At 45.0% G+C, this 27947-nt stretch overlaps 1 protein-coding gene and 1 long non-coding RNA gene across 2 annotated transcripts in view; one reads left to right on the forward strand and one right to left on the reverse strand.

Annotated features, from left to right (window-relative positions):
- MCF2L2 (MCF.2 cell line derived transforming sequence-like 2) overlaps window positions 1-27947 on the reverse strand; it is a 232733-nt gene that overhangs the window by 126016 nt on the left and 78770 nt on the right. The window contains exons 8-14 of the mRNA XM_090055259.1: window positions 23139-23263; window positions 21735-21849; window positions 21207-21326; window positions 20300-20491; window positions 19349-19540; window positions 18808-18985; window positions 4134-4237 (exon numbers count right to left, since the gene is read on the reverse strand). Of these exons, the coding sequence (XP_089911385.1) occupies window positions 4134-4237; window positions 18808-18985; window positions 19349-19540; window positions 20300-20491; window positions 21207-21326; window positions 21735-21849; window positions 23139-23263 (1026 nt within the window). The remainder of the gene's footprint in view (window positions 1-4133; window positions 4238-18807; window positions 18986-19348; window positions 19541-20299; window positions 20492-21206; window positions 21327-21734; window positions 21850-23138; window positions 23264-27947) is intronic.
- Window positions 4212-15971, forward strand: LOC149863150 (uncharacterized). The gene is made up of 3 exons (XR_016443278.1): window positions 4212-4326; window positions 4623-4811; window positions 14968-15971. It is a non-coding gene; the product is annotated as an uncharacterized LOC149863150 (long non-coding RNA).

The following is a 27947-nucleotide window of genomic DNA, read 5'->3' on the forward strand; positions in this document are numbered from 1 at the left end:
GGCCAGAATCTTGCATTTGTTGGAAGCACTTCCTTGTTTTTTGGCACTGACATTTCTCCACGTACAGTCTTCACGTCGCCTGAACTAAATGGGATACCTGTACTCTAGGGGGAGCGCTTGCATGTGCTAGTCCTAGAAAGTGCTAATACTAAATTAATACATGTCTTTGTATGCAGGTGCGCGCACACACATACCTAGATGCATAAAGCCCTGCGGCATGGCTGTTCCCAAAAAGGCAGGAACATAAACCACTAGTCACTGTTGGCTTTGATTCCAAATATGCTAGGCCAGAGCCTTTTGCTGCCTCAGAGATCACTCAAATGCTGTTCTGGACAAGCAGATACTTGCATCCAGGAACTATTCTTCAGTTAGACAATGTAGGTAATGCACAGGTTAGATTCTGATCCCTGCTGAAGGCCTTTGCACCACCTTGGAGCTAAATTTTAACTAAGCTTTCTCCAGCATCATAGAGACATGGCAGAGCTTAAAGCTGCTAGGGTGATCCGTAGGAGCCAGATGTGGCCAGGCCTCAACTGGCAAGCAAAGGATCCAGGCACTGCAGCTGCCCCTGAAGTCTCTGTGCACACAGCAGGATGGTTCCTCAGGAACTGATGCAGCACTTCTAGAGGAGAGAGCGCTGACTGATGAGCAAACTGCGGGGAAATCTTTGTAAAGTGGTATTTCCTACTTCTGTAACTTCAGTTTTGACAAAAGTAACCTTCTAACTGGTTACTATAATTTCATTGTTTCACCAAACACGCTTCCCCTCCTCTAAGTGGATGCGATCACTGAAGCGGTCAAAATTTTACAAGATATATGTCTGTTAATGGGGAACAGCACCTTCTGTGTTCTCAGCTTTGTTTGCATGGCTGTAGACCTGTTAAAGTGTGTGTGTGCACCCTTCTGTCTATCTGGATATCGTTTAATCCTGGTCATGCCCACTCAGGGTAAAGGTGAGGTGACCCCTAGCTGCCATGCACATGGCTTTATTTTTAGGTCAGTCAATCCAGCAGAGGGTCAGGCTGGTAAACTGACAACATTTACATCTCGACCACTCCTCTGTCCAGCCCAGGACTGCAGCTCTGAACCAAGTCCCATCTACTTGCTCCTGTTCTGGGCGTGTCCAAGCCTGGCAATTAGGCAGTGATGATGGCTTGGGGTTCTGAGCATAGGCAGAAAGATGGCCTGATGGCTCCCTCCTCTCATGAGATGACTTCACTTCAAAGCTATTTATCCAGGGACATGCTCTGCCACATGCTTTGTCATCCTGCCCACCATTTGTGTCTTCCAACAGCAAGGCTCCCAAATGCCATGCTAGGCAATACTGTATTTTTCTTGTGTACGACCCACGTCTCTCTCCTCCCAAATCAGCCCCCCCGCCCTCAACTGGAGTGCATGTACTCAGTGGGGAAGGATAGAAGCAGCCTGCATTGATTGCTGCTCCACAATGCAGCAGCGGTTGGACTGCTTTTCAGGAAGTTAAGGGAGTTGATTGACTTAATGGCTTGTTTTTCATTCCAGAAGTGGTAATGATTGTCTCTCCTTTTTTTTTTTTAATGATCCTGATTGTTCAACTACTCACGCTAACCTTTCTTAACACAGCTTTACTCTGTTAGCTGCTCCCAGTCTCTCTTCCTGTTTCACAGTCTGGGAGAGACTAACTTGTTCCAAAATCATAGATTCACCTATGAAGACCTGTCTTCAAGTTGAGCAGGAAAGGGAGAGTGAGCTAACTGAAGATTAGGCTCTGTCTTTTCTCTGTGCCGCCATAACTCTGGGGAACCCCCCAATCTCCTGCCTTTTTCATTCTGCCTTTCAAAAGCTAGGAATATGTTATATTCCAAGACTTGTTGTATGTGAAAATATGGTGGCACACTAGGCAGTTCATGGCAAAATTGGCAATGGACAACTCCTTTTGTAGGTATGTAGAACAGTCAGATTATAACTAATTACCTTAAAGACATTTCTCTTTTTTAAATTGTGCTGTTTGCTCTAATTTTTCAGTAGGTGGCCAAAAAGCAATTCTGGGCCATCTCGTTTCCCAGGCAGTCCTAGTTGTGCATAGGGAAAATTTTTCAAACAGATCAAGGAATGCCTGTGTAGCCTCTTAGGAAGAACTTGCCTAGCAGTCATGTGAGAAGTGAATTTCAATCCAGATCCAAACTTGCCTCTTGTCTTGGGTGGGGTAAAGACCCACTTTTTGACATTCTAGTGAATGTCTAGGTTTTATTGCATGCGTACTACTGCAGCATCACTGCGCTTCAAGTACTGAGAAGCCACAGTGGCTCCCAATTCTTTCAAGTTCCAGGAAGAGCAAACCTAATATGGATGTGGGAGAGGAGGAAAAAAAAGGACAATTTACTACTAATTCTGTTGTAAGGGCGTCACCAGGGAGGCCTTTGTGTAGTGTCATAAGCTGCTACGTAGCATGCAGAATTGAGAAACAGGAACTGGCTTTGCTGGGGTGACAGCCCCATGCGTGTGAATAATCCCTACTTCCCGGAACATTGACATGTTTGGCCCTACGGCAAGTGTGCAAACAGCAGGCAGTAGCTATGGGTGCAAAGGGGAGAGGATTTAAACTGGAGGTGAGCTGGAGGCTGCTTGACGGTGTGGAGTTAAAAAAAAACAAAACAAAAAAAACCCCAAAACAAACACAAACTGCCACTGCCCCACATGTTGTTTTTAGGTTTAGCTTTTCCTGCTGTGACCTGCAGATGTACAGAACAAGTTACCTGATGTAAGCCAGTAAAAGCAGCCTGCATAGTGGAACGGACTGCCCGTGTGTTTGCCTTCTTTCAGAAGCCCAGAATCCGAATAAAATGAACCAGACCGCCCTTCCTTTTGGTCTTGCTACCACCTTTTGGCCCCCAGCTGTTCGTGTTTTTCCTCACTGCTCCAGTTGGTGACCTTGCTTGCTATTACTCTTTGCCAGTGTGCACCCAGAAACATGCAAGGTGCTGTACAAAGTATGCCTCATTCCTACTCTGAAAAGCTTGCAAAAGTTGCAGCCTGACTTTGAAGAAAGACCAAAGGCAGACACTGTAGGAGGAAACCTAATGCTATGAATAGGAGAATGTAGGTATGCAGCAAGTGCTATTGCATCCACCTTAATTTGTTTTCAATTCCTTTTTATAGTTGGGAGTGGATAGGGATCTGTGGAGGTCTACGACTTGATCTGTGTGGCTACTGCTAATGATAAGAAATGCAGTCGTAGTGGAGGAATGGGGTGGAACCGTAACTACGCAGGACAAAGTTTAACCTTGTGCAGAACAGCTGCCTCAAACCAAGACTTTCAGAGTATGAAGTGATTTTTTTGGGTTAATAATGAGGTAGTATTTTACCCAAGGAAAATGATTCCCTTTCATTAACGGAAGGAGGAGTTGCAAGTTGGTCTTAAAAGCATAAGAGAAAGAAGAACCAACTGCTACAGGGTACAGCTGTGCCCTCCTTAGTAACATGAGTTAGCATGTGGATATTGTTCCTGTGCAACATAAGCTGTTTCTGGAATATACTGATGAATTAATCTCCAGCTTCAAAGCCTGAAATAGATCGGGCACCAAGGACGTTCCCCAAACCCATCTGTGGACCTAGACTAGAAAGCTCCCTTCTCTGCTCTTTCTTTCCTTTGTGCAGCAACAAGTAGCAAAGCGATTCGTATGTTAAATGAATGTTAATAAAATGATTATTTTTGGCTTTGGGGTAAGAAATCCCACTTAAAATCTACTGAATAAATTGCATCTTGGAGGGACTGGGTTCTGGCCTTCATGGGTACACTGTCAGGCTCTGAACTGAATCGTACATGTGTGTTTTGCAGCTTAAGAGAACTTTTTTTCCTAAAATGGGAATCTTATTATGGTACCTCTTCCTATGCTCAGTGCCTTCAGTAGGGTATTCAAGGCACACTTGTAATACATGAAATGTGAGGAAATTCCTCCCTCAAAGGAACTTCAGATTGGTTTTAAATGTTTTTCACTTAAATGAGTATAAACGCACTGTCAGCAACACAATCCATTCGGAAGCCAGCGAAGAATGTAGAAGTCTGGCATAGGGAATCTTTAAGATCTTTTTAAAAGTCACTTCTGTCATACCAAACAGTAACATCAGGGACTAATCTGAAAATATGTTCCTACCTTAATTCCCCCTTTGGTCTTCTTAATGTTTTTCTTTTTTGACAAGTCTGCTTCAGAGATGGACTTTGGAGGACAAGGAATTTCTGCTGATCTCCTGTTGGTGGCTGTAGAAAACACGAGAGACTGACATCAGAAGTCCAAATCTTAATTCCTACTGAAAAAAAATTAAATGCAAAAAGTTCCAGCACCACAAGTAAGAACTAAGATTCAGCCTGAAGTGAATTGTCCAGTGCCTGACAGTTTAGTTGCCACAGTTATACATAATAAAGGGGAATGGATCACAACATCATTGCAAGGTGTTCATATGCAACAGTTTTTTAGGCTTGTATTTGACTAGAGCGCTGAACACACGACATGCCTGTGCACAATTAGTTCAGTTTTTGTGGGGTGACTTTCTCCCAGATTGACTTGCACCATGCAGGGTTGTATGCTACAAATCTGCTTTAGTTTGACACAGATGTAAAGGTGGCTATGTGTCTGTACCCACAGGTGAGCTGATCCTAACGTTTAGAAAGCCCAAGAATAGAGAGCTGAATTTAACTCTCCAGACATGACAAGACTACTTCAATTCTAATCAACAGAGGATTCCCAACTCATTTAAGAGAAACTTTCTGCGTGGAAGTCGACAGGAGGGATGCTCGGTTGGGTATGACGGAACTGAACCCCCAAGGCAAAGAGGTGAGTACTGCCACAACTTGTATACCAGATCTTCCGTGGAGAACAGGAGTTAATTTGATGAGGCTTTCTTTGTCATGCTAACCCTCTATTTCATTTGTCAGTGATAAACAGTGTTGCAGCTATGCAGAATACATCTTCATGTCAATGGTCTTAGGGAACAGACTGTTTAGCAGAATAAGGATTGCATATGAGCAGTGCTTTGATGCATCTTGGCATTCAATCCCTTAGTTTATATCAGATGCCTTCCTACAGAGCTCTGGCAGGAGGGATTGCCCTTTTGGTCACCATCCTTAGTGTAATGTGGAGGGTTTTCCCAACAGCCCTATTATAATGGGAGCCACACAAGTGAAAATGACCCTATGTCTGAATGTGCCCGTTGCCTGCATGGTTTCTCTGATGGCGGTGGAAAGGGGATCTCTGTCGTTATAACTGGGGGATAAAGCCGTGCTGTAAAGACCTGTTGTTTGTAAGGTTTCAGCACATGCATAGGTCCCAAGAGTGTCATCACGTAGCGGCCCGTGATGCATTTTGCTGTCTGTGTAATGGTTATGAACCTGAGGAGACCACAATTTCACAATAGCTCCCATTGTGTAAGGCTTGTTTAGCTTGGCTCACAGTGACTGAAACTCATGGCTGCCAATGAACTAACTGATGCTACTGGAAAATAATCTGCAGCAACTTGACCACATGTCCTGTGGCTGCCATCCAAAATAAAATGGGCTAGCATGTGCTGAGGGCAGGGGATACCTTAATTTCACGCTTGCCTCATGGTATTATTTCTGTTACTCTTTTGTCCAGTTTGATTCCCCGCCCCCCACAAGTCAATGATCTCATACAGCCAGTAAATGTCTGTGTTTTAATAATATAAAATAAACATTTCTCCTGTTTATCCCCGAATGCCAGACAGATTAAGGCAGAGTCGCATGTGCTGTTGGAAACAAATCTGGATCCCAGATGACATGGTGAAAGCAGGTCAGCGAGAGGTGGCAAGAAACAATATTGCTCCTATTCTACTCTGCAGTCCCTTCAGCATTGGCCCTGGGGCAGTTTCCTAGTTAAATATCCTTAAAAGCCTTCCTAGAAAGAGGAAAGCTAGTATTTTGAATGCCTGTTGGAGGAACGGTGCAGTAATAGCTATCTTAAGCATTGGTGTTAGGGGCCCGGCCTCTGAATCCAAACTTCCTAGAGCTTAAATGCTGGAGGCTGCAGCATTAGCAAAAGCCCTAGTCATACCCAGTTCGCTCTCCTTTCAGCATTTGCGCTCTGCCCCGTGTGACAGATGCTGCGCAAGATGGACGTATGTTCTGACCCAGTAAATGGCAGTACTTATGTTCTCCATAGAAAGGCAGCTCTGTGCCCTGTGTGGCAGCAGCACATGGAGCAGTGGCAGTGGCAGCAGCTGGGCTGGTGGTGACCAAGTTGACCGCGGCAACAGCTGCTATTTTTGTGACTGTGATGTATGGCTCATAAGCTGTATGTGTAATTGTAAGAGTTTACCCCCTTCCTGAGGGCTGGCATGACAGCATCAACAGGAAGTTGTCAGCCGTCTTAGTGTAAATTCATTGTTGCAATAAAGCCCCTCTGGAAGCTATACGTGCCTTTTCCTGAGCTATGAGAGAGTGCAAGTCTGTCAGCACCCCATATGCTAACTCATGGTGCTTTACGTAAAGTGCCATGAGTCAAAGCGCACGCCTCCCCCAGCCCAACAGATGTTCACCTTTTGGGTTGGGGGTGGGAGGTGTGATCGAGCCTGCCTACCACTGAGGAGTTGGGGTGCATGGCAGGGAGCCACGAAACAGCAGGGGGGCTCCAAATCACCTGCCCCCCCTTCCAGCTCAGGCCAGGGAAACCCCAGCTGGCAGCTCACTCCCCCTCCCTGTTCCCTTCCTACAGACAGCTGTGGGGGCATGTCAGCCCAGTCCTGATTTACCCCATCAATTAACCCCAGGGAACACAAGTTCTCTAAGACACTCCGAAGTGGAACACCTTCATCTTATCTCTCATTTGATGAGGATCAATTTGTTGTATGATCAGTCACTTTAAAAGTACTGTGTAGCCTTGCATGTGCATCATAGCATGGCTGTAGAGCTCTTTTCAGGGGGCCGATCACGTGATCAATGTAACTTCTGTCTGCTCCCATGGTGTTAGGAGCAGCTGAATCCTGTCACCAACAGGAATGCAAACATCAGTCGGCAATCAGATGTTTCCTAAACGATAGACCAAACTCCATCAGCAGCCGAGTCCAGCTCAGGGCAGAGGCTGGCCACGGAGATGATGCAGCCAGCTAAAGTTATGCCACCAGAACAGTTCAATTTCCAAACCCCTGGAATGTAGCTTCGATGGTGCAGACGTTTGAATCGCTTCAAGGAAATTGTCAGGTATGGACAACGAGTCCGAACCTCACCCGGTAGGTACTCATCTACTCAGTGGGGGATCAACCTGATGAAATTCTGATATCACTGCCTCTCACAAATGCAGAGAAAAACTGCTCTGCTTTGAGATTTGCTACAACAATCGGCCTTCAGTAAGATCAAATCAATACTCAGCTGATCCCTGATACTAGCCCACTACAATCCAGTGTGAGAAACACATATTGCAGCAGAGGCTTCATCCTATGGGCATCCCATGGAGTGTTACAGCAACGTCAAGAAGCTAGCCATATTGCCTTTGTGTTGAGCACTTGCTCCACCTGAAACTCAATAGGCACAAATAGAAAAAGAAGCAGTAGCAGTTGCATAGACATGTGAGTGATGCAGAACTTTCCTCCTTGGCCTGACTTTTACTGTACAAATGGATCATGAGCCACTCATGTCCCTGTTAGGAGACAAATGTCTCAATGAACTCCCACTAAGAGTCCAGGGATTTTGCCTTGGGATGCTGAAATTCGCCTACAATATTGTACTCGTTCCTGGGAGAGTTACAGACAGCTGATATACTTTCTAGGGCACCATTATGGACACCACAGCCTCTGGAAGAACTCTGCCAAGAGCAAGATGTCATTGCTTATGTGGACGTTATTGTGGAGGGGATAGCCATGTCTTGTTTCCTGACAGACGAGGTCCCAGGAAATTCAAGAAGCTGATCCTTTCTGCCAGAAGAGAAAGAAGTACTGCTTAGAAAGACGGCTGACAGGTTCCTGTTGATGTCGTCATGCCATGCCAGAAAGGGAGTTAATCTTTATTACTACAATATGCCGTATTATTTCTTTAAATGTCGTGACTTTGTATGCCTCCCCTGGCACATGCTTGCTTCGGTATGGGTTCCTATTCAGAACGACCAAGTCACCGGCCATCAGAGTTGTCATGCTCTCTCTCCCAGGTTAGTCTAGTGTCCACGGCTGTGGAGTTGCAAAGACATAAGTGTCCACCCCACACATCAGTGCCTTCTTCACAGGCCCACCCCCACCTTCGTTATGCTATTCTCTCTATATTTTACTGTCCCACTATAAAGCTATATCTAAAGTTCAAAGATGCTGCAGCCCTACAGCTCCTGCTGAGTCTGGTCCACTCTTCTTCCTAGAAGGCTGAGGGATGGTACTGATGACAAAATGAGCTGTCCCAGGACAAAATGAACAGTTCCCAGGACAGAGCTGGGACTCGGCTGCTGAGTCCTTTTGGGGTTTTGTGTATCTGTGTATTACAAAATAAAGTGGGGATTTTTGAAGCCCATTTCCAACCAGATGCTTTCTCGTGCTCTGGAGAATATAGGATGGGTAGCCACACTTCCTACTCTAAGCCACATATCAAAATCTTCTTGGGACAGGGAGCCACAGAGGGCATAAGGGAGGCTCTGGGTGACAGGAATGAGCAAAGCCAGGGAAGAGTGGAGCAGAGGTTGGGTGGAGAGGCTACAGGAGAGGCCCGGCTGGGCAAGAAGTCTCAACTTGTGAAGAGGGGTTATGGCCCCTCTGTAGTAGGATACAGTGCACTGTACACAGGACAGGTTGCTGCATTTGACAGTTGCTGTTCCTTGGGGGGCAATGATCAAGCAGCCTTTTATGCTGAACAACATTATTTCCTTACGTTTCTGCTGTCTGCCTGTATACATTTCACACGCCAGGTGTCTCGGTTCAGGCCAGGATCTGCCCTTTTGTCCCCTCCTTGTAGAGATCCAACAACTGTCTTGTCACAGGGGGAAAAAAAAAGTTTCAAAAGAATCAAAACACTTCCCTGTGAGAAGCTGTGACATGATCAAAAAGTGATTTCTTTTTTGGTCAAGTGCGCTTCATGAAAATAGATCTCAGGAACAGTACGCAGTGCAGGGCCCTGCTGAGATGAACCGCGCTACATACACCTGAGCTGGAGTCGGATTATGCTGTATTCATTTTCTAAAGTTCCTTGTATGAAAAAAAGAAGACCGTAATGGGAAGGAATTCATTTTATGAAACCCAAGAGTGCCTAAAATAGAATCATCCAGTTTCAACTAGTTTGAGCTAACAGTTTCTCTGAGAAGGTATGATTAACATGCCTAAAAAATCCTGGCCAATGACGAGCAGTAGGATGGGAGGAAATCGGTTATGGCTCGAAGATCTTGCCCTTGACTTCAAGCAGTTCCAACTGAGTCAGAAAAGAGAGCAGTGGATGTGTAGTTTAAAGATAAGAAATTCATTAAAAATCTCACCACGGTTTGCCCTCTGACTTCCCAACTCCTTGCAGTCAGTTATGACTGCTAACTCGATAGCGGATCCACCGCTGTAGTTTAAGATGGTGTAAGCAGGAGGAGCAGATGGAAGAAATGAATACTATCCATAAACTTAAAGCCAGTCCCTTGACTTCAGAGAGGGTTTTCTGCTGCACTTGCCCCTACCAGCTTAATTGGTTGGATTCAGAACAAAGTCTTCTGATATGTAATGGAATACGTTCCGATCAGTCAACATGCTCTAGCCCAGTGGTTCACAACCTGCCGCCCAATCAGCACACTGCTGCGGCCCATGTGACATCCTGTTAAATGGATACGCGGGAAGTAAATGGTGTGGGTGCAACCCACATAGCATATTAGTTAGAGATGCACTAATAACTAGTTATTAACATTAGTTATAATAATTTTGCTATATTACTTTGTTGTTTGGGGGGAGACCCACCTGCATTTTATACACCATAATACGGTATCTGATAAGGTTACAGATTTCAAGCCCTTTAGTAATATCATTGTACTTTACACTCCAAATGGCTGTTATTAAAAGCTTTGTGCCAGCTACTTGTTGCTGAAGAACAACACAAAAAGTCTGCCAAAAAAAATCACAGAATCATAGAAAAATGGGGTTTAGTCCAACCTGCTGCTCACGGCAGGATCACTTTTGTCAAAACCAGCCCAGGCAAGTTTTTGTCTAACTTGGACTTAAAAACTTCCAGTGCCACTGCTTTAGGTAATCTCTTCCAATGCTGAATCACCCTCATGGTTAGAAACTTCTTTCTAATATCTAGCCTGCATCTCCCCTGTTTCCTCATTCCTTATAATGGGCATAAGTTGAAACAGGCCTGAAAAATATCACCATTCTCTTGGCCTGAACCCAGAACAATTTTAATTTAAACCAGGCATACACATGCTGAATAATATAGCAACGATCACAAAGCCTTGGTGAGAACAATTGTACTCATGTTTTCTTCCCTTTCCCCTCTGCTCAGAGAGTTATATGGGGAGGAAGTGAGCTGTGATGCAGCCAGTGGATGCATCCTCGTGGACCGTTGGTGGAGAAGACTCCAGACTCTACTCGCTTCTCGCCATATCCTGCAGAGTGGAGAGACGAAGGGGCTCAATGCATGCAGGAAATGATAAATAAGTATAAAAGAGCACACTTTCCCTACCCTGCTCCTCCATAGGACGAGCTATGATCTGGCTCTTTGAGTTCTGTGAAAATAACCTGTGTCTGCAGTCTCAACATGCCTGAGTGGTGTGTGGGACCAGCAAGAGGAATTGCTCCTAATAATAACATAGTTATTTTGCTTAAAAACATGATATTAAGGTCCAGATCTGAATCCTTTTACACGTGCTGAAATGTACTCTGAGCAGATCCATGGATTTCGAGGAGTAAGATGCTGCACAGTGGGCACATCTACAAGAGACATTTACTGAGGAGTAGAGTAATTAGCTGCACAGTAAAGTCTCGGTGTCTCCGTATGCGCCCCTATAAGGCTGTAGTAAACTGGCTGGGGCATGAGGGTGCTTCAGGGCAGGGGCTGCCTGCCAGCTAGCCCAACGCTGAAGCATCCTTGTGCCCCAGCCAGCCCCTCTACAGCACGCTGAGCCAGGGAGAGCAGTCCCAGGCTGGCAGGCTAATCCCTCGTGCCCCCTGCCAGCCAGAGCTACTCTGACGTGGCTCAACATGCTGCACTCCTGGGAGCACATTCAAACAGCAATAAACACTGGAGTTTATTGCTTTGCATTGATTGCACATGTAGTGATATCTTTTATTGGACCAACTGTTAGGTTGGTACAGCTTTTAGGTCTCATAGTTTGGGGACCTCAGGAAGGGTCCTGTGATACCCAAAAGCTTGCCTATATCTACACCAACCATAGAGTTCATCCAAGAAAAGTTATCACGCACAAGAACTCTTGCTTTTGCATCTCTCCTGGACCTTCATGGCAACATCACCTTGACACTACTGAGAACAATGGAGATTTCACCCATAAAAGGAGGGCAGAATATGGCCCTTCATGAAAAGAAAATGATAGTTTTACACAGACTTTGCTATGTGATACATGCCCTGTGTCTGCAAAATTGAAAGCATCTTTTTCCCTTGTGCTCTCTTTTGATATAAATATTTTGGTCTGTAAAAATCAGTGTTTCCCCAAGAGCCCTTAATGGAATTCACATCTGTTTGCCTTTGCTGCTTTTCTCCGTGTCTCTTCTGCAGCATATCCTTCTTCTTTTATCCTCAGTCCAGATGTTATTCATTAGTCAGCATTCTGCATTAGTGAGTGTGAGGAATGCCAAAAAGGGATCCAGTGAGATGGAGCTTGTTTAGGTTTTATTATTTAAAGGCCTCAAGAGCTTCCAGCTGTGTTCTCCCAAAGGAAATCAGTGTTCCAATCCACTTTCCAAGATGCCTGTAGTACGAGTCACTATTTTTGTGTCTCACATGCTGGGAAACGTATCGTTTGTTTAATAAGCTTGCCGAGATTCTACCGACTTTCCAGCTTGAATCTCAGCAGCATCTTGCATCTCTATAGCACGCAGACACACCGCATGCAAAGAATGTTACAGCTGCAAAGGCAAGCACTCAGAGGCGCACAAGATTATCAGATCAGCCTTCTTGGATGAATGCCTTATGAAACCATCATTAATCACAAGATTGCCTATTCTTTTGTCCCATTCGTTGAACTCTGCCACATGTGCCATACCAGTGGTTAGTACACAATTTATTCAATATTTTGATTTATCCTCATTACTCAGGCCTTATTGACTGCACTATGCAAACCTGTTCTAAAGATTTCACATGGGTTTCTCTGTGGTGCTTGCAATTCTGGAATCGGGATGCTTCACAAATAGCCCTTGATTTATTTTTGCAGTATCTCTTTAGGATGAGGTATAGCTTTTGGATCACAGAAACACAGAAAATTAGGAGGTCATCTAGTTCAACCCCCAACTAGATCATTCCAGCCAATGTGACTTTTGGATGGGAAAGTGAACCATGAAAATGAAGTGCAAACTGATCTGCTGTTTTGGAGAGCTCGATTTAAGATTCCTGAGATCTTAATTTTGACAGTAATTAGTATCATGTAGTACTTGGTACATTCAAATGATCAGGGAGGTTGCTTGACTCTGCAGCCATTTACTGAAGTTTTTGGGGTGCAGTTTTCTACATTTCCTTTAAAAAAAAACAAAAAAAAACTTAAAAAGCAAAATTTCTATTAGGAGGCATCATATTGATAACCACATAGGTCATCAGCAGGGTTGGAACAGTTAGACCTCCCTCTTCCAGCCTCACCACAGCTATAGCTATAACCTGTGCTACAAGAGGTAACAGCCCTCGACGCTAGAGGCAGGCTCTCCTCTTTGGGTGGCCCAGCACTACAGGACGATGAGACACTTGTTTTGCCAGTGGGCTCCACAGATGTTTACTGGCAGGGAAGGAAAGCAATCTTAGGACAGTTCGCTGTCAAAGATTAACCAGTTTTTGCTGAATATGTGTGAACCGAGATTCTTCTCAAAAGTCTGACCAAATTTGGACATTTTGAGAAGGAAGAGCAGAAAGGCCTTCCCAATAGCAAAAACAGTCCTTTCCCCCAGCCTGACAATTTCCAGCCCTTATTCTGAAGCACAGAAGTGCCGTATCTTCTGTATGATATATCAGCAGTTCCTTTTTTTTTTTTTAAATATGGCAAATCATCCATTTGTTCACGGAAAATGCTGACCTATTTTGCTGAAATGTTCCAAAACAAATTCAGCCATAGACAGTCAGCTGGCCAGAGGGAAAATGTCATCCCAAACTGTTCAAGTGTGGCAAAAGTACAAGCAGCTGAAAACAAGGTCTCATAAAGGGAAAGGTCAGGCCATGCTAAGTACAGTCAGTAATAACAGCTCACCCTATAATACTTGGTAACTTTCTGTGTTCCTTCCCAACCTGTTCGATAATCTCTGGCAGGCCTGGCCTCAGTGGATTGACTTCAGTGGATCTATGCCAGTTTACAGCAGTTGAGAAGCTTTGTACAGGAATCTTGTTTAATCCTGAAATGCAGCCTGCAAAAACACAGGCGGCTCATCAAACACGGTGCCTCAGGCACTGCGATAATTGGAGGATCCCATTTGTTTCCTTGTCACGCAGGAGATTGGGCTAGATTGGTGGATCTTGACCTTTTCTGTACCAGGACCCATTTGTAAACATCAGTGGGCAGTCCTGAACCAGTGCCCGCCACCCCTAGACCCCAGCCCCCAGTGTGTGGGGCAGGGGTTGGGTGTGTGGGGTGGAAGGGTGTAGGGCATGGCGGAGCCCCAAGCAGCCCCTGGCAGGCTAGGACACTGCCAGCCTGCAAGGGAAGACCGGCAGTTTCCCATGTTTTTCTTCTTTAAAAGTGAATCCATTTTTAAAGTTTGTTTGCGACCCTTTCTTGTATTCTTGTGACCCACTTTTGGGTTGCGACCCACGGGTTGAGAAACGCTGGACTAGATGTCCTCTCAAGGTCCCTTCCAGCCCTACTTCTCTATGATTCTGTGACTCTCTATGACTCATGCCATCTCTCTTTCTTTTCACACCCAAAAGAGAGAGATTTCACTGTCCGTGATGCCTCAGCAAATCCCACTGGGAATAAACAGAATAGCCAGAGCATAATATGCATTTCTATGTAGACTTAAAATAATAACAAGAAAGATTTATAGGGCAACCTGGCTTAGTTACCACAGAAAAGGTCAACACAGGGCTCCTGCATCCTTGAGAGTTGGTCTCAAATTTCAGGGTGAGGAAGTGTACAGAGGCAAACTCCCATCAAGACCAGGGAGGAACTGGAAAGGAATTTCAACCCCCTTCACCAAGCAACATTCAAATTAATAGTTATTTGATTTTATTATGCAGATTAATTCAGCCGGATTCCTGTGCACTGCTCATACAAGCATTTCTTTGTCCCTAGGATGGGTGTAGAGGAGACAACTTAAAATCAAGTCAGTCCATTGAGGGGCTTCATACTTGGCCACGCACACCGGTTCAACTCCTTCCTTGAGCACCCTGCACTGTCTCTCCCTTGTTTTTGAGGGTCAGACTGGGAAAAATGGTCAATGTTTTGTTCTGGAAAGGGAAACAGTCTTTCTAATTCCAAAAGCTTGCAGAAAAGGACAGTTTTCTTGTGATTTCCCAGTTGGTCTAATAAAAGGTATCATTTTGGAACCAAGAGTTCTAGTTTTTTGTACAACTTCTATATTAGCACATACAAAACGTTTTTGGATTCTATTTTCTTTGCTAAGGGAGACTTGGAAAATAGTCAGATGTTGCACTTCTATGGGAGCTGGTGTAGATATGCTGTCTATGAAACAATCATCCCCCAAGCGCTAGTGACACCATTTTAGTTTATTTGTCTGCCTCCTTATTTGCATGTCTGTGAATGCCATCACTTCCTCTGAGCACGCTCTGCTTTGCAAGTGATCAGGAATAGCCAGGTGCATCCTACACCACAAATATTGTCTTCTATAAACAATGATGTTGGCTTCTCTTTCTTGTTTCCCCAGTTGACCCTCAAGAAATCCTGTGAATATAGAAGCCACAATTCTGAATCCTGACCTACGCTGGTGGCCTTGTGTGACCAAGCTGGAATCCCATTTACTAGAGTGTCTGAGTGACTCGCCACAAAGATCAGGGCCAGAACGTGTAACGAGGCCAGAAAAAAAATTGTCTACGAGAGATAAATGATTCTTCTACTAAGAAGCATGAGTTCTGCTTGCAATAGTGCAGGCCCGGGAGTACAGATCTTCTTCATATTATTAAGGAAAATCAGTAGAAAACTGTCACAAGAGACGGGAACTTGACTACCTCATCTTCAGAGTATGATGCTTAGAAGAAAACCTTAGAGGTCAGAATTTCTCAATGCTCCTTTCCACCATAACCCAGATACACTGTGTAAATTGAGTGAATCACTTTACTTCCCCAAACCTTGACTCACCCTCTGCAGAGAAGTAGCAGCAATACTTAACGCTCAGAGATGTTGAAATGTTTGTGAAGAGTGCTGAGATGAAAGACCCAGGAGAAATCCAAAGAATGACTATCTGGAGAAGACTACTAGAGAAGATAGAAGATACCATTTCAAAAGCTCAGTCAATACATATAGCCCAGGACAATTAACCTAACAGTGGTACTTTGTATTTCAAGCTGAGGAAATTCTGAAGAAAGTGTGGTAAAGTGTTTAATTTTTAGGCCCCATCCTAAGTCAGTTAGTCTTTAGAAACAAATCACAGGCATTAAACTATCTACCCTACCCATGGATCCCTGCCTACCAGTCTTTTATTGACCTGTCTACCTTATCTGTAGAAATATTTTGGGGAATCTAATTACTACCACAAGACACACATTGTAGTCTAGGGAGTTCTGCAGCCATCACTGGTGCAGGATATACCTGTCATTATCCAAGCAGCGCTATGACCTTCTGGCAGACTCAAAGGGAGGCAGATGTGTGAATGTCAGGACTAGCAAACACTGTTCATGTCCCCCAGAATGGCAAAGGTCTGGAAATATTTGAAAATAACTTCCTCTGCCTGTTAACTGCAACAATGTGCAAGGGGCTGGAGGAGTGATTCTGTGTTGTATTTCCTAGCCAGTTGCATACAATCCTAGAGTCCTAGGGAGATGACCTATAGGAACCACACCACAAGGCTCCCTACAGGGTTGTCATTTACACCATATGCATGGCAGAAAGGTGCCTCCTTGTGCATTACCATTTATTTTCTTATGTGTGTCTGTGTGCGCACATGTGTGCATGTGGGTGGGTGTATTGTAACAGGAAGCCAGAGACGCAACAGCAGGAGGCAGAACCTCAAGTGGGATACTTTGTCTGCTAGAATGAGTGCAAGACAGGAATCCTGGCTAATATGCTGCCGTGCAAGAGGCCCTGTGCTGCTCCAAGGCTGTGAGACCGCTGGAAACCTTACACCAGGCAGGTTCTTAATAGAGAACTGCAAGTTGCCTGAAAGTTGGACTCTCTTATGCAGCCAGAAGGCTTGATTTTGGTTACAGCCAGAGGGCTGAACTTTTCTGTTGTGATTTGAGCCAGTGGACCAGATTGGGCTTAATTAGGGGAGCTGGAGGTCCCAGTATGCCAGGGGAGCACACAGCTACTTTGAACTCTGCTGGGGGCCAGGGTTTGGGGCACAGAACAGACTTAAGCCAATGCAGATTGAAGTTTGGAGAAAGAGTCAGAGGCCTGGTGCCCGGACAGGGCAGAAAAGGGTCAGAGACTCAGTGCCTGGACAGGGCAGGGATAGTATCAGGGCCTGCAGACAAAAAGGGGTGAAACCCAAGCTTTAGAGGAGTGAGATAAGGCCAAGAGGGCTAGACCTAGGAAGGTGGAAATGAGGGCAAAAGCCCAGCCTTGCACAGTAGATGGGGGCTGGGGGGGTCCAGCCAGACCACAGGGACAGAAGCCAAACAAGCCAAAGGTCAAAAAGGTCGAAAGCAGGAGAGGAAGGGACTGGGGAGAGCACCCTGGAAATGACTGAAGTGTTAACAACTGCAAGGCATCAGCATGGCTGTATGGGAGGTGAGGGGCCATGAATTGCCTTTAAGGTGACTCATGTCAGAGAAAGGAACTACAGGCCAGGAGTTGTTTTTAAGAGCATCTTAGAGACAGGTGGTCCGTAAAGAATATATAGACTGGGAGGACATAGATTTACTCTGGGGACTCTGGGGCAGCAGTTTTTACTCTCGGGATCTGAGGATAACAACAAGGCACAGCAGGCGAGAACAAGGGGAAGTGGGGAATACCTGACGAGCCAAAGAAAGAACAGGAACTCTGAGGCTACCAGAGGAACCTCTGCCACCTGCTCCTGCCACTATATATATATATGTGGAACATTAACTATAGGTAAGTATTTCTCCCGTGCTTTGGAAATGATTAGAAGTTCTGCATAGGAGTGAAATAAAAATACATGAAAGTGTACATGCAGGAACATGAACATCACATTAGCTGGGAGCCTGAGGCAGAAACTATACTCTCTGAGTAACACTGGCAAGGCAGAAGAATCCACACTGAGAGAACTCTGGAGGGTGTGGAAGGAAAAGCTTGCTCAAACTGGTGTGAAAACTGGGAGCAGGAGCAGACCTTCCCTGGCCAGTGGCTGGTGGGAGACTCTGCTACTGTCTCTTTTCAAGTGTCACTTCAGGCTGGGACACTCAAAGGGAAGGGTGGCTGTGGGGCTGCCACCCAGTGCAGCAGCAGCAGGTTGGCTCCTGCCAATAGCAGCAATCACTGTAGACTGCATCCTTCATGTGCACCTGAGCAGTTACTGAGAGAGGCCTGCCAGCAGCTGCCATGGTCACAACCAAAGGGAGATGACTATATTAACAAGCTCAGTCAGTCACAGCATTCGGAGGCAAACTGCAAAATAATCTGTTTTTATCTATGTACTGTCTCTTTTCCTCTAAATTCTGTTCAGGGTTGTCATCAGAATAAGTGACCAGGGCTGGCCTCAAGAAGGTAGGCAATGAGCTGTGACAGGACACCGTGCAATACACCGCAAACCTAGCGGGTTTGTTTCATGTGACAAGAGAGGGCGAGCTTGTGTGTGTGTGTATGCATGTAGGAGACACGACAGTCAGGCTCCCATCACCTCCCAGTCCCCCGCCGCAGAAGCAGAACTCAGCTGCACGTTCCTTTCAATCTCAGCGACCAGTTTATTTTTCTCAAGGCTCTTTGCTAAACACTTGGGTTTGATTTTTAACACAACAGAGAGGGTCCCAGGCCTGGGCTTCAGTGATCAGCTGCAGGGCCTAAGCTGCATCAAGCTGACCTAGCCTGTGTCTTCACTGCAAAACGAAGGTGTGGTTTTATGTTGAGGTGGATAACTGAAGCCAGTACCTCACTGTAAATTCTCAGAAGAGATAAAGTATATGTAGCTTTTGCCTTGATGTAACAACCAATGACATAGATGGATTAACATTGTCACTGAACCTTTTGCATTGCCTGACTGGGGTTTTGTGATTTGGAAGCCACACACACAAAACTGTGCACACCTGCTACAGCCAGGAATGCCAAAGCAGAATTTGCACGTGCAATCAGATACCAATTACTGCTTGAGAAAAAGAATAAGCAGTAGGACAGGAGTCCAGCTGGGATGGGGGTCTACGCTAGGAGAAGGAAACCTCCCACGGAGAGTGGAGCCTGAAGTGTCTTGGCAGATCCAAACCTGATTTCCCCCTCCTTGATCACTGTACATGCACAAAGATTTCACACTCGTCTTTGAAACCGGTGTCCATGACATTGAATTTTAAACACAAGGCTTCATTCTTGTTAAAGGGCAAAGCAGAACTGTGACGACAAGATGGGGTGCGCATCTGAAAACCCTGTCTCCGGGCCCTACCTAACGTTGCTGGTCTGGTGGTCTTAGGTGAGGCTCGCTTCGGGGAAGACTCAGGATGCGGGGCGACAGGCTGCACCGGCCGAGTCTGCTTGGCTGCCAGCTTCTTCAGACTCACTTGCCTCTTCTCGAACATTTCTTGCACGTCTTCCAGTTTCTGGAGAATCCTTTGGGCATTGGCCTGCAGGAGAGCAATGCACACTGAGTCAATGGCATTTGCTCTGGGGCAGACTGATCACCTTAGGCAGGTATAAGGAATAAGCCAGAGCATTTGTTTTAGAGCAGGGCAGCTTTGTAGGGACTGTGCTCCTGCCAGTAATGCCCCATTGGGCACACCTCACAGCCACCTCTGGTGCTACTCCAAAGGGAGCACACACAAGTAACCCTCATACCCCCAAATGCCCACATTTGTGCCCCACAATGCTCTGCTACACGAAAGGAACCTTATCTAGAACTACAACAGAACACTGAACCTGCATCTTAAACATTAGCTGCTGTTTTTCAGACATTTGAACAGGCAATGTAACAATTCAGTGGGCTTTACCTTGATTTCAGAGGTGAGAATCATATCGAACTGATTATAAAATTCTTTTGGGTTGGAGAGCTGGTGTTCCTTAGCGGTTGCCAGAAATTTCTCTATTTCACAAAGTGCAGTTTCAGCTCCCTCTTGTGACTGGCACTTGTCCACAGCTTGAGAAGCTAAGAGATAGATTCCAGCTTCACACCACTGGCTCGCCTTTAAAGGAAAATGGAGCAAAGACGACTTTGTTATCATTCACCATCCAGTCTTGTGAAGTGCTGATCACTGTCTGTGATGTACAGTCACCCTCCACAAGGCAATGAGGTTCTTCAGCCTTCCTGAGCTTCCCACTCAGAATTTTAACACTGAATCTAGGTAAGTCCCCAAGAAACTGGATAGATGTTCGAACCTTATGTGAACCTTGCCTTCCAACACCCCCCCACCAAAGAAAAAACTCTTGGATTTGCAAAACCCAGAAACAGGTTTTCATGGTACGTTTAATTCCTGTTTCAGGCCAGGCTGGATAATATCATTAAAACTGTCCCAGGGTGTGTCCTCTTCCAGCAAGATTACAGAAATGCTGGGGAGATTGAAAACCAAAAATAATGCAAGGAGTAGAGAACTGATCATTTAATGCACCCCCACCTGGGTTTGGTTCACATTATAGGTTTAGATCAAATTCTTATATTGTTCCAAATCCTAGTTTGAATAATTTTAAGAGTATAATTCAGGGAAACATTTTTTCTCCCTTTTCTAAAGCTGGTATCCCTAACTTTATAGTGAACCAGATCAAATAACCAAGCAGATATGGACAACCATAAAGCTGGTATCACAGCTCTTCTCCCTATCTGTGGATTGGTGTGTGTGGGGGAAAACACTAAACACATTCATCTGAAACCTCAGTTATAAGAACTTCTAAATCTTTATTTTTCAACAAAGCATTACCGAGGTTTCCCTATAGCAAGATTCCCTCACCTTGTCTATTTGTTTATGCAGCTCGAGGGACTTCCCCAAAATATCATATTTTTTCTTGGTCTCATTAGTAAAGTCGTCACAGATACGCCTGAGTTCAACACATTTTGGTCTGATGGAGTCAACTGCGTAGTGGTTGTTTTGGATGAGTTGGTCTCCATGGACAGCTAAAGACTGGGCCTTTTCCAAAGGTTCCTGCAGAATGAACAATAAATACATGAAAAAGCTTTAGAAGCTAATACAAGAATCCAGTAACAGCAACCATCCCTCATAATCCCCTCTGACACCTACAGCTGCAGATTTAGAGAATCATTTGGTTCATTATAATGTCTGGTTTTAAGCCTGTATTGAAAGCTCTTCATATCCCGTCATATTTGTTCGATCCAATAAAATTATCCATTGCTTTCTAATGACACCAAATATTGCAGTTATCAGAACTGGCTAACCTGGTGCACTTAAAATGCAAAAAGATCCAGAAAGGTAGTGTTTATAGGAATGGAAGGGGAATCCCTTTTTGGAAACAGTTGTTCATAAAATACCCACTTTAATAAAACAACACATGAAGACGTTTAACGGGACGGTCTTTTGGGCTTGATCATGCTGTGCTTCCAGTTCCAAGAGATGGACCTCAACCAAAGCCCTATACCCAAGCCCATCCAAGCTTGTAGGTTTTTGAATTCCAAAGACGTATTTTGCAAGTGGCCCTGTACCTTTATAGGGAACCAAATCAAACAACCAAGCAGATATGGATGACTGTGAAACTCAGCAGGTTTGGAATCTGAATCCAAGTGTTGCCATTTGAGCTCAGGTCCCACTAGAAGAGTAACTATGGGGCAGACATCAAGCTGTTCAAGCATCTGATAACACTCAACTACAGTAACCAGAGCATGAAGTTTAGCCAAGTGCACACCTGTCCCTTCTCTTCCAGTTGTTTCTGCTCCTTCAGAAGGTGATCCACACGAGCCACACTGTCTCCGATGTCAGTGAACCCGGCCTGGGCTTCCATCAGGCTATCTAATGCCAGTTTTACCTACAAGAAACACTGTAATCAATCCATTGCCTCCCAGGACTTCACAACTGCCACTAGCCAGCATTAATCCACCCACTGTGGCACAATGAGGGGGCCAATCCAGAGTCTGGAGAACTGTGGTAAGAATTCAACTGAATTCAAACAGGTTTGGATCAAACATCCATTCCTCTAAGATATTTGATGCTTAAGAAGATGTGAGCTCTTTTTTCCAGAGCACCACTTGGCATCTTCCTGTCTTTGGCTCACCAAGACACCACAGCTGGCTAGAATAATCAGTATTTCCTGATAAAAGGCTTTGTTTGGTAGTGTTGGTTTTTACTACTGGCGCACACCAATCAGAAGAGTGATAGTGGAAAAGTTTGAGCCCATTCACCAGAAAGTGCTGTATTTAAAGAAGATGTGACATACCTCTCTGAAATCATGCTCGAAGTGTCGGAGCTGTAGGCACTGTTCTAACTTTAGGTGATGCCTGGACCAAAACTGATCAAAGGCTTTTTCTGTCTCATCCAACTGAGCCAATAACCTGTTAAGAAATGAGAGAGAGAACAAAAACATCACTTGGTATTTATCTCCCAGGAGTGCATTTTTGTTTCAGTACCTATGCACATAGGGAGAAAGTCAGCCAGGCAGTCAGGGATTGCAGAGAGGATCACCAAAGCAGAACAGGCTCATGGAGAGGGCGTAAGGACTCCACCCTCATGCCCTCCCCATAAGAGATGCAGATCTCTGTTTCAAGCCAACTGTGCACAAGGAAATGTGGAATGGAGATTTGCACTGGGCCAGGGAGGAGTATAATCAGTCTGATTGCATGGATCCACCTGCCACAGATCAGCATGGTTCATTCATGCATTGCGTGCAATTTTCTGAGTGAATTCTCTCTCCCCAGCTTCATCACAGCTAATCTACTCTGTCCATGTGTGAATGCCATTCATTGCTTTATGGGACCTTTCAAGCAGGAATCTATTGCTCAACATTCCAGACTGGACCAGTGATCCAGCAACTGCAGTATCCCATCCCTGGCAGCAACCTAATCATAAGAAAAGGAAGCAGCTTAAGAAAACCCAAAAGCAGGTGGTCAGCTGGGCACTCTTGCACATGGGGATTAAGATGAAAAACTTCCTTCCTGACTCCTAGAACAACCAATGAATGATCTGATTGTCCAGTCAACTGGTAATGAATCTATACTATTTGCCAACACATTTCACCCAACTTTAGTTCAAGCAGTGCAGCTCCATGCCAGGTGAGGCATGCTGAAATGTAGGCATGGTGTTTGCTGTTTCCCTTCCAGTGCAGCAGGGAGGAGCAAGTGGCTGAGCAATGGCTGTGATTTCTGTGGTGGTAACCGGAGGTCCCTGAGGGAAGTGGAGCATCTTCCTCTTTACTGCAACTGTGGATGAAGCCCAGGGTAAATGTACTTGTGTTTAAGAGGATCTCTTCCATCCAAAGTTCACTAAGTGTTTCTCTAGAAAAATGCACGTACTTCCTCTTGACTCACATACATAGCATACTCCCTTTTCCCACCACAGACAGGCACGTGAGGCAAATGTCTGTGCTGAGAGGGGAATACAGCGGCACATTAAATGTGGAGCCCTGTAGTGAGTGACCTAACTAAACAGGCCTAAGCCTTGTTTAAACGGCTCCTGTTGGTTTCACCCATTCAGAGCTGCTACCTCGTCTTTCCTTCCTCAAAACATATGGCATTGTGTCCAATAAACCAACTGTGAACTAAGAGATGTTAAAGAGTCATTCCAACCAGGACATAAATCAAGGAATAAATCAGCAACCTAGATAACGTCATCAAGATTCACCAACCTTTCCACTGTCGCTACATTTTCCAGCTCGTCTGGGCTGAGTTTGCTAGTGGCACTTCGTGTGACTGGCTCTCTAATGCATGTCAGCAGCGTGGCCCCCTGCTTCACAGCTAGTTTCAGCTCATCCTGGAGAGAACAAAAAAAAAAATCAGTTCAAATAAGGTTGTTTCAAATCCAGTGGTTAACAGTTATTCATAACCATTAAGTGGGTCATACTGCCAACTCCAGTGGAGGATTCACTTCTGAGAATGAAACATCAGAAGGAAGGAAGGAAGTAGGCTTGCTGAGTGATGACAATGATTTGGTATTCTCTGAAAGGGAGAAGAACTTTTGAATTTTCTGGGTTACTGATGGGAGAACATTTTTAGACACAAACAAAACTTGCAGTTTAGTATTTAAAGGGCTGAAACAACCCTGAGATACCACAGCACATGAGGAAACTTTGTTGAGGCTGCTGCCAGGCTGCCTGCAGAGCTGTGGAGCTGCACGGAGCCTGGTGCTTCACTCCGCGGCTGTAGGGCAGCAAACTAAAACTCCTGGAAGGAGTTGCGCCAAGTCATTTAAGGCGCATTACGCTGCCGAATTTCCTACAGTGGCTGGAATTAATGCGCAAAACACTGCCAAGGCATGCAAGCATTTAGCCCACTTTAAAGTGCCCCTCGTTTTGTCTACACATGGGCCAAGAAGACGGTCGCAAGGTCTCAGTCCCCACCATGAAGTAAGACCAGGGAAGACAGAAAGGATGGTCCAGTGGTTAGGGCGCTAGCCTTAAAGTTCTGACCAAGCGTTAACTCCCAGCTCCATCACAGACTTCTTGTGTAACCTTTGGCAAGTCACTTAACCACTGTGCCTCAGTTTCCTCATCTTTAAAATGGGAATGAACAGCACTGCTCTTCCCCAGGCTGTGTTGTCAGGCTCAGTACTTTAAAGACTGAGCACTTGGATACTTCAGAAACGGGACCAGATGCTTACCTACAACAGGCAGCATTTAGAGACACGAAGAGGGCATTTGTTTTGACAGACATATTATATTTAAAAATATCCCTGGTTGCCTTGTGCAAGTTGTAGCTCAGGCTGGGTTTTAAGGACAGCACAATCACTTTGTGTGGGTGGCACTTAACTGTGTCTCTCTAGGTACCATATCCAAACTGGGCGTTGGTGACCGTGTAACTGGAGCATAAAATTGCTCTAAAATAGATTTGGAAGTCATGCAAGGAATTCCATGACATGGGTCTCATTATTTTCCCATAAGCTCTCATTTTCCCGCACATCTTTCTCCCTCTCCCACTGAGCTGAGCTGCACAAAGGAGCTGCACCTTCAGGTCACACCTTTGTTATCCAAGCAAACAGAAGAGAAGGGAGTAGATGCAAGAGGGACTTGAGAACACCAGAGGGAAGGCATCTGGGACAGGGTGGAAAGTCTGTCACTGTTTTTGTGAATTACTGAGGACTCTGCCTTCATTTTACTGCTTGCTCCCTTTAGACAAAGTCCCTATCCCTTTACTAGCCTCTTCCACTTCTGTTCAGCGGTGTTTAGTGCATGCAGCTACCTCCACTTTCTGCAACAAAGCTCCCTTGACATAGAGCAAGAGATACAGCCAATTTGGCATGTTCCTTCTGTAAACGTCCCCAGCAGAGGGACTTGTTTCCAAGTCCATTAAGGACAATGGGAAGATTTCATCAGGCTGTGAATCAGCCTCTGTGCTGACTTCACGACTGATTTCAAACGGCCAAACTTCCAAGGCTGCCAAGAAAATGCAGCCCGATGCAGCAACTGCTGCTACTGAAGTGGCTATTGAGCATCCTTTTGGCACACAGTTACCTCTGCCAGAAGGACCTCAATAGCACACATTTACTAATGAAGGGCCTGCTCCTGACCCCACAGTAATCTGTAACAAAGCTGCTATTGATTTCAGTAGAGCAGTAAGGCCCTAAACCTGGTGGGCCGAAGAAAGGACAGTGAAAATCAGCATGGAAAAGCATCCCGGGCTCCTAATTGAAGAGCTTCCCAAGAATAATTCCTGGCCACGCAGTGGTCTGACAAGCTCAAGTGTGGTCTTTTCTGAATGCTGTTATTAGTCCTCATATAATCCCAAAGGAAAACGTAAAGGAGTGAATGCGATGGCAGGAGATAGATTAGTCCTGAACTGCTGACTGGTAGGGGTCCTAGTGACAAAGGATCCTGTGGATCCTGTTCTAACAACAACACTGCTTTGAAGATCAGCTGAACCTACTAAGGACACACAGGAGATACTATCAGAACCGCTGAAAGGCATGGCACTACCAGTCCATCTGCCAGGACTTCTGGAGGCCTCCATTGTACCAGTGCAAGAGCTGAAAAACCCACCCAACACACAACTTCCAAACAGGGTGAGAAACCAAAACCGCTGGCTTCCAGGGAGAAAGGGCCTCTCCTCAAATGTCCAGGAGCTTGGCCACACACGTGATGGAGAGGACAAGGATTTAGGTTTCCTAGAATCCCCTGTGACATGGTTTGCCACAAGAACACGCGTTTAGTCAGCATCTCACCACCCCAAACCGTCTGCATCACAATTACGTGCAGAACTTTGTACCTCAGCCCCCCCGCACGTTTCACCACGTTAAGCCAGTCTACCGACTGCAGCGCACTTCGGAGAGGTGACTACTGATCTCCAAACAAGCACTTTGTATGGGGGGGGCGCATTAGCATATAGAAATGGTTGGTTTGCTGAGTTTGGGATACTGTGTTCAAAACAAAGAGAGGGGGGTTGAGTGAAAACCGGTTTAGGAAAACCACAGAAACTTCCACTGATCTGTTTGCTGAAATGTGTGGATATAAATGGAGAGCTTTGAGCATTCATTTTAGGAAAACCTCTGCTCACCAAAAAGGTACCATGTCACCTCCATTTCAGGGTTTCCTTTGTTGTTCTTGCTGTTATTCTGAATTAGATCATAGTTTCAGAGTTTCTAGGGTCAGAAGGGACCTGAACAGATCATCAAGTCTGCCCCCCTGCCCTGGGCAGGCACGAGTGCTGGGATCATAATGCCCCAACCAGATATCTATCCAACCTCCTCTTAAAGACCCCCAAGGTAGGGAAGAGCACCACCTCCCCTGGGAGCCCATTCCAGAGCCTGGCAGCCCTAACCATGTCCTGCTTTATCCAGAAAGACTCAGAGCCCCGAAAAATCCCTGACAAACCACAACAGCAGATTCCCCTCAACAGAGATGTGGGGCGGAAAACGTTCCCAAATGGAAAATTTTCCAGTGCTTTATTTTTCCGTGGGAAATTTTCCATTTCTACAAATAGTTTCATAAAATTCATTAGTAACGAAGAATGGATGCCAATGCAATATTAGGCAAGCTTGGCAGTTTCAAAGTTGTAATGAATGTTTTTCAGGTGATTATCTCTAGGAAGTGTGAAGAGTTTCTATATGCTACAGTCTAGAGTTTCTATATGCTGATATGCCCTCCATACAAAGTGACACGTCTAGGGAATACGTATATTTTACTGATCTCCAAACAGGAGGGCAAATACACACACATAATCATCCAAACGAAAAATCAAGTTATGACTTCACCTAATTGGCTGTGCAGGTCAAATCAAAACCAAAGCACAGCATATCATGCACAGCTCTTTGGGTGCGCTAAAATTAGTGTCTCAACAGTTTTCAGGGCCTTTGGGTTTTTTTTCTTAAATTTAAACAAACAGTGTAAGGGAAGTATATGCTATTGTGTATTGAGTTAACATTTTTACAAGTATTCCAATACAAATAATTTCTATCCACATAAAGCTTTGAATATAACCTTTAAACCCCATTAAGTGTGTTGTATTTAATTTTTTGCCTAATCAAATATTTCATTTCAAATACTTGTGGCTATTGGGACATAAAATTAACATGGGTTACAAGTCAACTCAATATGCTAAATCAGATCACATTCTATTTAGGGCATTGGAAAATTTTCCAGAAAATTCAAAAATTTCCAGGCAACCCACATCTCTGCCCCTCAATAAATGAATGGCTTGAAGTTGGCCGTCTGATATCCACACTACTTTTAAAGCTTGGCTGACCACAACAGCAATAATTCAAACTGCTGTACTTGAATTATTTTAACCTTGGTGCTGTACTATCCATAAAGGAGTCTGTCACAATGCGTCTCATAAATCCTCTGGACTCACTCACAGCTTAAAGATACTTTTAACAGGCAATGCCTCAGAGGACCTCACTTCATGGGGCTGGGCCCTTTATACTTGTAGAAGCAATAAAATGCAACTACATTTGGGAGAGGAGGAAGGCAACTGATGTATCACAGTGAGAGGGAGAGAGAAAAGGCATATTTTGGGTCTGGCACTACCTGGAGAAAACCCCTTTTCTTAAGAAAATTGCCATGTGTCCACACATGGCAATGAAGGCCTTGTTTTTCAAGTTTTCACCTAGAAAGATCATGCACACATAAGATCATGCATCCACTTGAAAGGTAGGAAGGCTGGACTGGTGGTAAGGTTTCAAGAGTCTTGTTTGTATTAGCCCTTTTTGGGGAGCTCTCCTGCAGTTGTCTGGCACTGGCACAGTGCCCTTGGTGTTATAATGGTGGGAGCACTAATATTTAAATCAGAATTCATTAGTGATTTCACCACCCAGGCATCTGTTTTGAGCTGTCAGACTATCTGAAAGAGGGTAGTGCCGTTACAGTCCAGGAGCATGGCTACTTTCCAATTAAGTGTTAGACCACTGAGCTGCAATGTGTTAAATTAAGATTGTTAATGCTAGCGCTGAAAGAAAGAAGGCAAACTCACTTTCTGAGTCAGTGTATGGCATGCAGTAAAAAGCA

This window comes from Crocodylus siamensis, chromosome 6 (genome assembly GCF_052110815.1).
Source record: "Crocodylus siamensis isolate JL-2025a chromosome 6, ASM5211081v1, whole genome shotgun sequence".
NCBI lineage: Eukaryota > Metazoa > Chordata > Crocodylia > Crocodylidae > Crocodylus > Crocodylus siamensis.